The sequence below is a fragment of the Carettochelys insculpta genome, chromosome 7, assembly GCF_033958435.1.
Source record: "Carettochelys insculpta isolate YL-2023 chromosome 7, ASM3395843v1, whole genome shotgun sequence".
NCBI lineage: Eukaryota > Metazoa > Chordata > Testudines > Carettochelyidae > Carettochelys > Carettochelys insculpta.
The window spans coordinates 68,334,618-68,347,557 of record NC_134143.1 but is presented as its reverse complement, the minus strand read 5'-3'; the positions used below and the strand labels follow the sequence as shown (position 1 = coordinate 68,347,557).

Here is a 12,940-nt window from a genome sequence, read left to right as displayed (position 1 = left end):
CCATTTTTACCCATGGTGGCTAACAACCACTGATAGACCTAACCTTCGTGTATTCATCTAGTTCTTTTTGAACCTGATAAAATCCAGGTCTTCACAGCTTCCTCTGACATTGGCTCCCCTTTCTCCACCACAACACCACCTTGTGGTCTTCACTTCAAGGACTCTTCATGGCCTATCATTGAACAGCCTATTATCTCTTATGTAATGTGGAGATCACGCAATTGGTTATGATGGTTTGTTTTGTGCAGTGCCAAAGAGCTCTAGTTATCGGCTGAGTTCCCATTGTGCCCTGGGGAAGCTGGGTAACTAACGCTCTGAGGTTTCTTTGAAAAACCCAAGTTAAAACCCTATTCCAAGTGGGAACAAGATCCTATTTCTATAGCACTTCCACAAGTCACTGCTACCTTGCTCGTTCTGAACAGAACTACCTCAGAAAACCTCTTTTCTGATCTCTGTGCCCTGCTTTCTGTGACCTGGGACTTCTTGTGTCCTCACACTGCACAATCTACCCTTGTGTCTTCTCTGTCATTAGAGCCACATCTCACAGAAGGTTTTCAAGAGCTTGGGTCACCCATCTAACTCAGAACTTCTTGCTCTATGCATTTGTACTGGCAGGGCATTTTCTATGCAAATATCCCCCTTTCCTTTCCCCTGTTAGAAAACTCCCATTTTTATTCAACCAATGAAAGGAAAACTAGCCACTGGTTCTTTCAGAAAGAAGACCTTGCCTGGTACATGTCTTAGTAGTCAGTTTATTCAGGTATCTTCTAGCTTTCCTTGCAAACTTCCAGCTTGACCTGTGGTCAAGACCCTTCATGACCTTGATCCCTGATCTTCTGGTATTGCATCCTGTGATAATACGTATCCATGAAGAGGTGTCCATGCTGGCTCAGCACATGGGGGTGGCATCCTTCCTCTTTCAATTATTTGATGCAACAAAAGGAAGGTTAAAAACAAAACAAGCTTCTCTGCCCATGTATTACATCAGGGCAGCTTATGTAATGCTGATGAGAGTGAGGGATGGTCCCATCCCTTAGTTTCCAGGCAATGAGTTGACTTTCTGAATCAAAGTGTAACTGTGCAAAAGGCCTGACCCAAAGCTGATTGAAACCAATGAACAAATTCATATGGACCTTAGATCAGGTCCTGATATTTTCATAAAATCATAGAATGCTAGAACAGGAAGGAACTTCAAGAGGTCATCAAGTCCAGTCCCCTGCCATCAAGGTATGGTCAAACACCATCTATAACATCACTATTAGATATTTATTCAACCTGTTCTTAAGTATGTCCAAAGACAGAGATTCGACAACCACCCTAGGCAATTTATTGCAGGATTTAACCACTGTGAACATTAAGAAATGTTTCATAATGTCCAGCCTAAACCTCCCTTGCTGCAATTTAAACCCACTGCTTATCCATTTTGGCTTAGCTCATCCAGCTCTCAGGCCAACATGCAGCAGGAGCCCAAGGTTGCTGCTTTCCAGCACTGAGTGGAGGTGAGGTAGGATTTGAGTCAAACAGGAGGCAGAGTCTCCTGCAATGAGCAGAAATAAACTCAACCCAGTTGTGTGCTTGTTCCATTATTCAAGAGAGCAAGCAGGGCATGGTGACGGCATTGCCTTATAGCAAATACAGGATGCCAGCCTCTGGGGATGTGGGGCTGCTGTCCCATGTCAGGGCTCCTTGGTGATGGAGGCTACTACTCCATGGTGAGGCACTTGAGATGGGGGCTCTTCAGCCTTTCGATGAGAGCAAGTGGAGGATGGAGGCTCCACAAGCTCCTGGTGGGCAGGGGAAGAGGTGCGAAAATAGGGATTCTGCAGCCTCTGGCAAAGGGATGAGGCATGGGCAAAGAATGCAGCAGCTGCCCTGAGGCAGGAATCCCTGGCAGCAGGGGCTGCCACACTGGGGAACTTCCCACAGCAGGAGATTTGTGTTACAGGAGATGGTCCCAAACCACAGCTTCAAACCCAGAGCTGAATTTTACAAATGGCCTTTGCATACATAATGGGCTGAACCAGAACCTATGGATTAAATACTTCTGGACTTGACTGTAAGCACTTTCAGGCAAACACCAGGCACCTACGACAGGTATTTATTTCACATCATTGTCATATTATTTGATGGCCCCAGTCTGGCTTCTGAGCCCCAGCCCAGGATCAGGGCCACACTCCGCTAGAGGCTGTACACACATAATGAGATGATAGCCCCTGCTCCAAAGAGGGTACTGTCAAAGCAGACAACAAGGGAAAGCAACTGGCTACAGCAAAGAGAAAAGAACAGTGAGACCACGATGGGAAATGCATCTGGATTCTGACTGGACCCCAACCGCCAGAGCTGTGGGGATATGCTGATTCATATTCCAGTAACTGTGAGGGCATGTCAGTGGAGGAGGGCCTACGATGTTTATTTTGAAATAGCTGCAAAATTCCCTACCACCACCTCGGCGTTCTGTTTTGCTAATGATACTATAATACATAGGCAGCTTTTTGTAATGTGTTAATTGCCCTATTCTCTGGCTATGTAACACAAACGTTAAAAAAAACAAGCAACAGAGAAAAATAAATTACCTACAACAGGCAGTACTAAGCCCAAATCCCCCTTTTTATTCTGCAGCGTGTGCCCATCTCTAATGACTGTCCTATGTCAGGAGCATCCTTCCAAAAACTCCACTGGCTCTGGGATTGTATCTATGAACAGCTCGCCGTCCCCATCTAGCGGGCAGAATTTCAACTACACCACAAAAGAGTCTATTCTCACTGGCTGCCTATGAGATCCTCAGCTCTGCAGAAGGAAGCCGAATTATAAAACATGTCCTTTGTTAAAGATACATACATAAATAAGTAAAATAGCCAGTGCTTGCCACCACATCTGGCTGCCAAGCTAAGCAACCCAGTACACTTGTAATGAAGCTTCCTGTTCATGTCATTCAACATTACCATGCACCTCAGTCCTATTTATTTTTAAAAGCCAGTATCGTCTTTGCATTGCTAGCTGGGGAAAAGTTGTTGGTTTTGAAAGCAGAACTTACTAGGAGGCAATGAACAGTGTTTCCTCTCAGATCCGTGTCTGGAGCCTGTAGCAAACGCCAGTCTCTGCCTTTGTTGTAAGTGATGAAAGTTTTCACTTGGTTGTCAATCTTCTTGTTAGCCAAGAACATTCCCTTTATCCCTGCTACCTAGGAAAAATCGACATGGCTGAAAAAAAATATATCAATTGGACTTTGATTTTTGGTGTGCATGTGTGATGACCTGTCAAACTCAGCTGGGACTCAGTCCCAGCCTCTGTGTGATGGAGTGTAGGGTGAAATTTGCCAATGGGTATGAAAAGGAGGAAAGTTATAGGCTCTGTCAGAATAACACAGAGAAAGGCTGCTGATGGGAGGGAACGCTTGCTCTTTAGCAGAAGAATGGAAACTTGAAATCATGTAGGTAACAGTCAGTACAAGGGTACGATCTGCCTCTCTCGTAAGAGGAAATATATAAGGAATTCCTATCACAACTGTTCCCCTGCAAACAAAATAATAAGGAAAATTTTGCATTTCCATAGTGTCTTGTGCCCAAGGATCTCAAAGTGCATCATTAATTACTCATATATTAACCTTACAATTCTTTTCATGTATTTTTATCCTAACCTTGGACGTGGGAAGATGAGATAAGAAGGTGCGAAAGTGACTTGCCCAACTCTGAGGTAGAGTCAGAAATAAGAATCAGAGCTTCTGACTCCCTGGCCAACATCTTACCCACAAAGCAATACACCCATGCCCACAGACCCAAAAATCTCATGAGAGCTCTGAAAAAGATACTCTGTGATTTGTTCAAAGCAAGAATACAGACAGTAACATACAAACCAAGCAGGAAAATACCTCCATTTTGCCCAACACACTGAAAAGCCATAATGCCAATATTCACTGTAGCTGGAAAGTGAGTCCATTAGGATTTCATTTTATAAATGATGGGAGCTCTGAGGGGATTGTGGATGCTGAGGGGATACTCTCTCTGCCACTGGGATGGTTAAAAGTAATAAGGAGAAAGTCATGCTAGTCTATACAATAGCAAAACAAAAAAGCAGTAAAGTAGCACTTTAAAGACTAACAAAATAATTTATTATGTGAGCTTTTGTGGGGCAGACCCACTTCTTCAGACCATAGCCACACCAGAACAGGCTCAATATTTAAGGCATAGAGAACCAAAAATAGTAAACCCCCCTCCCCCAGCCCTCTGCTCTCTGATTTGCTCACCTTGATCATTTTTTGTCTGATTTGTCAACCCTGATTACTATTTTTGGTTCTCTATGCCTTAAATATTGAGTCTGTTCTGGTATGGCTATGGTCTGAAGAAGTGGGTCTGTCAAAAGCTCACCTAATAAATTATTTAGTTAGTCTTTAAAGTGCTACTTTACTGCTTTTTTGTTTTGGGATGGTTAAAGTGCCTGCTTCATCCTACTGCCTTTGCAGGGAAACGAGACACAGAGTCAGCTGTCAGGCCACTTTATATACAGAAGTTCTTACTGAATTGGCATCATAGTGCAAGCTCCTGCAGCAGAATCAAGGGCTGTTTTGGCCTCAACTTATTTCACTAAAAGCTTGGAGGAGAAGTCCTGCAGAGTGAGGCTGGCTCTTTTCACAGCAAGCCATGCAGGAGAGGGTATGCAGTATGTGAGAGTGATGGCACTGGCTTCCCCTCACACCTCTGCTGGAGGCCCCATCCTTTCCAGAGACAGCCCCCTTCACACTCACTCCATATGAGAGTCATCTGTTGTATATGCTGACCTTCCCCTATCTTGATGGAGCTTGCCACTTCCAGTCCTACCACAGTATTGCATCATACGACTCCTCTCCTGAGGCACCCACTTCTACCTCATGCTGTCCTGCTCTGAGCCAGGAAGCTTCACCTGGACCTTTCCCTGTCTTGGGAGACAGAGGGGTAGGCTGTCCAATGAGGGAGAGAAGTTGGAGACGAGCTATTGTGCCCTGATCCCTCCCGAAATGCATCAGAGCTGTGTTCCTTAAAAAGACCTCGGTCTTTAGCTCTTCTACCACCTCATGAGGAAGAGAAATGAGCTGGTGGGAGCACGGATCTCACCTGGGCTCATCTTGACCCCAACACTAGCACCTTTCCCTTGTCTAGTGATTGGTGAAAAGAAAGGGCCCATCCTGACTTCTTCCCAAAGACCAGAGCTTTCTCAACTCAATTCTCCTTTCACAAGAGCAGGGACCTAGCACCAGGAGACAACTCACTGGAACCAGTTCGCTTCCCCATTGACAGAGAAGGAAGGGCTGGCGAGTTCTTGATTCTCTCCACTCAGAGGCATCATTCTGATTTGTGAGACCTTCAGCAAAAACAGGGACTCAAGGTAGGGTTGCTAATCCTCCAGAAATCAAATGTAACACCGACAGATCCAGGTCATCACCATGTGGTATTGAAACTGGCACTCTAAGGGCTAAAGCCAGGAACCTCTATTGTATGAGGTAAAAATCAGCTTCCTCTTAGCTAGACTGTAGAACAGACTTTACTCTCCCTAGTGGCACCAGAGCCTCTCAGTTACACATTTCCCCCAGGCGAGAAAGTGCATCCCAAGCTTCAGACTTCATCCTTGATGAGATTCCACTTGTAACACTGACAGATCTGGGTAACTGGTAAACAAAAGTGAACTTGGGACCTGAAGACCTAAATCCATGATCCTCTTCCACAGGAGGAAAAAGCCAACTGCCTCTTAGCTAAGGCTGTAGAGAAGTCCTCACTCTCCCTAGTGGTCATTGGGAGACACAAAATTAATCTTTAATTAAAGATTATATCGTGGAATTCGTCTAACCATTACAGGCAACCCTACGTTCAACGGGTTGGTAGATGGGAAATCAACCCCTGAGTTACCTCCTTCTCTGTTTTTGCTGCTGATGGAGAGAGTGTGGTAAAGAGTGAACTAGAACTTGCATTGGAATGCAAGGCATCCAAAATATCAGGGTTGCGAGCACCCCTCTTTATTGGTGCATAAGGCCAGGACTACCGCTGGTGCACGAAATGATACTATTTCCTGTGGAACATGTTCTGGGCCCTTGACTCAGACCTAGTAAGGTCTCATTCCACTAACCATTCCATCCACTTCTGTGGGGCTGCTCATGGAGGGAGATACTATTCAGCGAGCATGAATGCAGCAGAGCCTCACCCCCTTGTGACCTGTAAGCCACACAGACTCTGAATCAACTTACTGACAATGAGTAGCACCTTACTCTGTTACTCAGCCCACAGGATGGAAGGTCTGATGCTTCCTCACACTGAATAAATCTGTATTCCTCAGGTGGTGCCAATGAATTCAGTTGGGAGCTGCTTGGGGGGTGAAGTCTAAAGCCTTAACAGTATTTCACTGCCCAGCTACCATTGATTTCAATGGATATTACACTCCTGAAGTATTTGCTCTCAAGACAGCAAAGGTTATATTTTTAAAAATACAATTATTACTTCTGATCTTGGGGTTTTTTTCCAGATCATTTTTAGTTTCTTGGGAAAGATACCAAAATAGACAAGGGACACTCAGTCTGCCCGTGACATTGCATAGATAGCAATATCTGAGAACGTAACAATAGCTCTGCGTCTGCTCTCACAGGCCAGGGCCAATAACTCCATTTGTACTTTCCTTTGCTGTTCACTCAGGCTGGTAGTACTAGAAGCCCTGTGAGATGGTGGCTATAAATGATTAAAGAGCATTTTATATATCAGGTGATAAATGGGTTCCGAAGCATTGTGAATTCCTCTTCGGAGCCTATGATCGCATCTGTCTTTTGGCTGCACAAAAGTTACATCGTAATTTTTGGATAACTTTATCTGGGAAAAGCTCTTATGTAGTATGTATGCAGCCACAGCAGGGAGACACACGCATTGTGAATATACACAACACTTTATGCGCTGCCATCCGCAGAAGAGGAACACACAAGCCTGCATATGAAAGCGACACACTGCTTACGCACTCACCCCAGCTGCATCCAAACTTGAAAGACAAAAACACAGACTATACCAAAACCAAAAAAGACGCAGGTGTTGTCCATGGCACAGATCAATATACCCTGTGCACACCCTCCTCAATATACACTGCGCACACACTGTCCATGCATACGGGTTTGGCAAAACGATACCTGCACAGAACATACCACATATGTACAGCTTACATACTCTCTGCAGGCAGACACACATCTGGGTACATCTCAGACTGAAAGGCACAAGCGTGTCTCATGTGACCTACCCAGTCATAGACACTGCATGGCTGTGTCTACACGTGCACGCTACTTCGAAGTAGCGGCACTAACTTCGAAATAGCACCCGTCGCGGCTACACGCGTCGGGCGCTATTTCGAAGTTAACTTCGACGTTAGGCGGCGAGACGTAGAAGTCGCTAACCTCATGAGGGGATCGGAATAGCGCCCTACTTCGACATTCAACGTCGAAGTAGGGACCGTGTAGACGATACGCGTCCCGCAACGTCGAAATTGTGGGGTCCTCCATGGCAGCCATCAGCTGGGGGGTTGAGAGACGCTGTCTCTCCAGCCCGTGCGGGGCTCTATGGTCACCGTGGGCAGCAGCCTTTAGCCCAGGGCTTCTGGCTGCTGCTGCTGCAGCGGGGGATTCATGCTGCATACACAGGGTCTGCAACTCGTTGTCGGCTCTGTGGATCTTGTGCTGTTTAGTGCAAGTGTGTCTGGGAGGGGCCCTTTAAGGGAGCGGCTGGCTGTTGAGTCCGCCCTGTGACACTGTCTGCAGCTGTGCCTGGCACCCTTATTTCGATGTGTGCTACTGTGGCGTGTAGACGTTCCCTCGCAGCGCCTATTTCGATGTGGTGCTGCGCAACGTCGATGTTGAACATCGACGTTGGCAGCCCTGGAGGACGTGTAGACGTTATTCATAGAAATAGCCTATTTCGATGTCGCCACATCGAAATAGGCTACTTCGATGTAGGCTTCACATGTAGACGTAGCCCATATGATTCACACCCACAAGGCAACTACAACACTTAGGCTATGCCTAGACTGTGGTTGCTATTTCGGCACACAACTGTCCCTCATGCTGGAGACACAGTACTACACGTTGAACCTCTCTAGTCCAGCACTCTCTAGTCTGGAACATCCATAATCTGGCATGATTTTAGTTCACCAGATGTCATGGGTGTGGTTCCTGTGGTCCCATAAACTAGTTTACAGCCACCAGTCCTGGCTCTCAGTGTTCTGTGAGCTGTAATTTACCCCTAAATGTCTTCTCAGAGCACAGCAATCAGTGGAAGTGCTGCAATGTGCCAGACAACAGTGACCTCCCATGATCTAGCAAATTTTCTCATCTGGCACCTGTCAGGTCCTGAGGGTGCCAGACAAGAGAGGATCCATCTGTACATACAGGCATGCACACACACTCCCACAGAGGCAGAAATGCTGCAGATTGGCACATGCTGCACAGGGCACCATTAAAAACAAACAGTTTGGCTTTAAGATTTCCTTCTATACCAGCAGCTCAGTGAGGATGACTCCGAGCAGGTGTTTACAAAAGGCTGGAGTGTAACCCTACTATCCTGCCTGAGTGGGGCCAGTGAGCAGCTGCAGCCTTCCAGAAGCAGTGTACCTTAACTGGTCCCTGTTTCTCTCTCGTGCCAGGAGGAAAACAATCCCAGCTATCCAATTTTACCTCTAATCTTTGCCATCCATGTGCAGAATAATTTTTGTCTGTGCACCAAAGGCATGTGTGAAAGTGCACCACCAAGAGAACCCAAAACTTAGATGTGGGTGCTGTGATAATCAGCTGGGCAGTGTCTGAATCGCTCTTGAGAGGCCGCCCCAGTTCACAGCTTACCGAGAACTCTGTTGCTATCCCTTTGCTGGTGCAAATTACTTCCTACTTGGCGATGCACTCAGTACATTCACTCCATGCATTGTTGCATTGAGGCTTGAGAGTGGATCAAGGTTACATCCATTCTCCACTCTTCCCAGTGCATCCCCTGTCCAGCTGTGCAACCAAAAGACAAATGTGGTCATAGACTCCAAAGGTTCTCATAGGCCACACATGGAAATGGATTCCCGTTCCTTCCTCGATGGATGTATTTACTGCAGGGTTCACAAGTGACCCATATACCCCTTTGGGCCTGATCCACCTCTGACTGAACTGGAGAGATGTCTGCTGATTCCAATGGGTGCTGAATGACATCCACAATGGGGAACACTGCCACAACCAGTAACATCGCACCTGCCTACTTTGAAGAGTAACTGCAGACATTGTTCACAACCCACACTGTCTAAACGTTAGTACAGACATGCAAGGAAAAGAGAAGGGCATTTGCAAATAGAAGGAATGAAAAACAATATAAGGGAAATATGTTGATTAATAAAGATGGAAGAGGATGAAATCAATGACTTGGAAACAGCAAACTTTCTGCATTCATTCTTTTCTAGATGGTGCCATCCTCACACCAGCAAAAAGTTTCTATGATCCATCCATCCTTCCCTCCTTCCCTCTCACTGTGACTGCAGCAATCCTCCTGGGAGATTCACCCTGTGTGGCTCTGAGCTCTCCTCCAGCCAGAACATCAGATTTCAAGGGAGTTTTGTGCCAGGTACAGCGTCAGCCAATAATCTTTCTATTTAGGTAATCAGCAGATACGACACTACCCGTCTGATCACATTAATTCCAATCCCGGTGGCTATGATCTATGAGCCCAATACAATAAAAGCTTTTGTTTCTCTTGGGATGTAGGGCACATTTATGTATTGCAGTGAAACCACTCCTTGAACTGACAGTAATTAGAGGAAGCAGCCTTTCTATGGGCTGCCTGTATTACACCTAGATTAATGGTGAGGTCCTCACAAGGATGAGGAAATGGCATGCCCATTCCCTGCATTTATACAGCACCCATTCGGGCTCTCGACATGGAGAACTCCATGTGGTTTCCAGTTGAGCGAGTTAATTCTCAGATAAGTGTCTCCACTTTTACCAGAACTTAATGTTATGTAACGGATTTCATTCTGCAGTGTGGGAAAATCACTTGTAGGACAGGTAGGATAAGAACCTCACCCTGGCTCCAGCCCCTTTGTGCCATGGAAATGGACTACAGTGTCATAAAGGAGCCTCAAGAAGCCCTGGTTCCATCCAGGGAGGATTCTCACCATTCAGGCACTTCAGAAGACAGACACTAGCCTGCCTGTCAAAGGCACTTTTGCAAAGTCTGACATCAGGAACCTGTAGGGAGGTTCAGTCTGGGGCTTCAGCATGCAGCTCTGTGGAGCTTCTAGGCCATTTGGGGTGGTGGTTATAACCTAGGTCAGTGTCCAGAGGCATATAAGCAATACCAGGGGACACGCCAATCCCCAGAGCAACCCAGGAGCAGGAGCAATGTTCCCACTAACTTCTTCCATCAACGAGTGGAACAAATTTATGTGCAGCAAAGCATGTGCGGCTACGCACCACCAGTAGAAACACATGCTGCTGACTGTGGGGATTCTGCTGATCAGCTGGGAAGCCCACGACCATCTCCTGGGCGTCCACTGAAGCACTCAGCTAACAGGGATCCCTGACCAGGAGGATGCCACAGGAGCTACAAGCTGCCATTCCTCCCTTGCCCCTTGGTTATGAGCTCTGGGCTGTTCCTCTTACGGTACAGCAGAAAAATAAGAGAGAAAAGAAAAACACCCTCATCCTGGGAATTCTCCAGCCCTGGGACTGCACCTACACATAGAGTTGTGTGTTTTATGTGACCACCATATACTACCTTTTACAGTTCCCACAGCAGGAATTCTGACTGATTCAGCTAAAATTCCTCCTGCAGGTTCTCAGATAATGAATGTTGCAGCAATTGCAAAGAACAGCAGAGCTGGTGCGGGTGGCCTGGGCTCTCCTAAGTCAGTTCGGGGGAGGCCAGATCTTACACGGAGGTTCAAGAGTGAAGCTTCTTGTGCCTTCCTTCAGTGCCTACCTTGTCTGATGGTGCAAAATCTGGGCTCTTTGAGGTCCTTGGACAAAAGGCATCGCACGAGACCAAAAGCACGTGACTGTGTTCTGCCACAGAACGCCTCTGCTAATTATGTTCATGGTACAAGGCTGTGCGCATTCATCACAAAAGCAAAGTTACTGGACCAGCATGAACTCCCAGGATGGGACTGCGTCATTAGCACTCGTGACATACCTCATAGAGGTCGATCATCACATTACCCTCCAGCCCCCGGCTACTCTTGACATTCTCCAAGGCCAGCGTGAAATAGACCCCTCGGGTGTCAGATATATAAAGGTTGTACGTATCGTTCTGATTCCACTCCTGAACAGCTGCAAACACCTGATTCTCATCCGTGCTGATAACATGCATATCCTGGGGAAAGGACACAGCGGCAGGTTATTGTAGGGCAACTCAGTTGTATCCATTCCAAGGTCAACGCAGGTTAAATCCTGGATGATCCAGGGAGGTGTGCATATCTAGAGTCTAATCAGAATTTTTAGACAACATTGCTGCAAGTAGCATATTCCCTTGTCTGCATACTCTGCACATTGTCTCTTCTGCTGATATGCAAAGCAGTAATAAACTGAGGAGGTGTTAATTGAACATTCACACTGGCAACACTTTTAAGCACATTATTGTACAGTAACAGTTTGTGAGGAAGGGAGTTTCTATAAAAAAACTGTATAATATAATGTTTTCCCCCTGTTATAACTTAAGCCTCAGCTGTGATTAAAAGGAAATCACTGCCTATGACTGAGCTAAGATAAGAAAACAGCTAAAACACCCTTTTCTTTGTGGGAGCCCAAAAATTTACACATGCCAGAATTGCTAATGAAATTCTACAGCCTCTGCTTCATGTATATATGTACTGCCACACAACTTCAGAATCCCATGCAAGAATGAGATCCCATAGAGCTACACCAGCAGCGAGCAATAATTTTCACAGAGGAGCCATTCCACAAATTTTGGTACTGGTCACGAGCCGGCTCTGGGCTTGCTGGCAGGGGGGCCTTGGGAAGAAGAGGTAGGGCTGGAGGCCACAGAGAAAGACACTGTGTGAGTGTGAAAGAAAACCATGTGAGAGAGAGAGACTTTGTGAAACTGGTTGAGTGTGAGCTGCTGTGTCTATGTGACTGGCTGTGTGTGTGGCACAGACTGGGTATGTGTGATGGTGACACACAGTGTGTATTGGCCGCTGTTGAGTAAGTTTCTGAAAGAAGCCACCTTCCATGTCTCTAAGGGAAACACGTCCTGCTCTATTGTCATCTCCTCTCCACCCTCTCACCCCCACCCGCATCCATGCACTTCACTCCTGAGTGAATAACCTACACAGAATCATAGAATCCTAGGGCCGGCAGGGACCTCAGGAGGTCATGGAGTCCAGCCCACTGCCTAAAGTAGGACCAACCCCAACAAAATCTTCCCAGACAGGACTTTGTCAAACCGGGACTTAAAAACCTCTAGGGATGGAGATTCCACCATCTCCCTTGGTAATGCATTCCTGCGCTTCACCACCCTTCTAGTGAAATGGTTTTCCCTGATATCCAAGCTACTTCTCCCGCTCTGTAACTTCAGACCATTGCTCCTTGTTCTGCCATCTGTCACTACTGAGAACAGCCTCTCTCCATCATCTTTAGAGCTCCCTTTCAGGAAGCTGAAGGTTGCTATCAAATCACCCCTCAGTCTTCTCTTCTGCAAACTAAATAAGCCCATATCCCTCAGTCTGTTCCCATAGGTCATGTGCTCCAGCCCCCTAATCATTTTTGTTGTTCTCTGTTGGACCCTCTCCAATGCATCCACATCCTTGCTAAACTGGGAGGCCCAGAACTGGATGCAATACTCCAACTGCCTCACCAGTACTTACCATCCATGCTTCCAACTGGAGAAGTTTCACTGTGCGTCTCCCTCTCCCCAAACCCTGCTCTGTAAAGAGGTCGTACAGGGGATGGAGAACACCCTGACTTCAGCACTACCTTGTC

At 46.5% G+C, this 12,940-nt stretch overlaps 1 protein-coding gene across 1 annotated transcript in view; it reads right to left on the bottom strand.

Annotated features, from left to right (window-relative positions):
• Positions 1-12,940, bottom strand: part of SORCS1 (sortilin related VPS10 domain containing receptor 1) — a 474,417-nt gene that overhangs the window by 78,175 nt on the left and 383,302 nt on the right. The window contains exons 9-10 of the mRNA XM_074999892.1: positions 11,154-11,333; positions 3,035-3,181 (exon numbers count right to left, since the gene is read on the bottom strand). Coding sequence (XP_074855993.1) covers positions 3,035-3,181; positions 11,154-11,333 — 327 coding nt within the window. The remainder of the gene's footprint in view (positions 1-3,034; positions 3,182-11,153; positions 11,334-12,940) is intronic.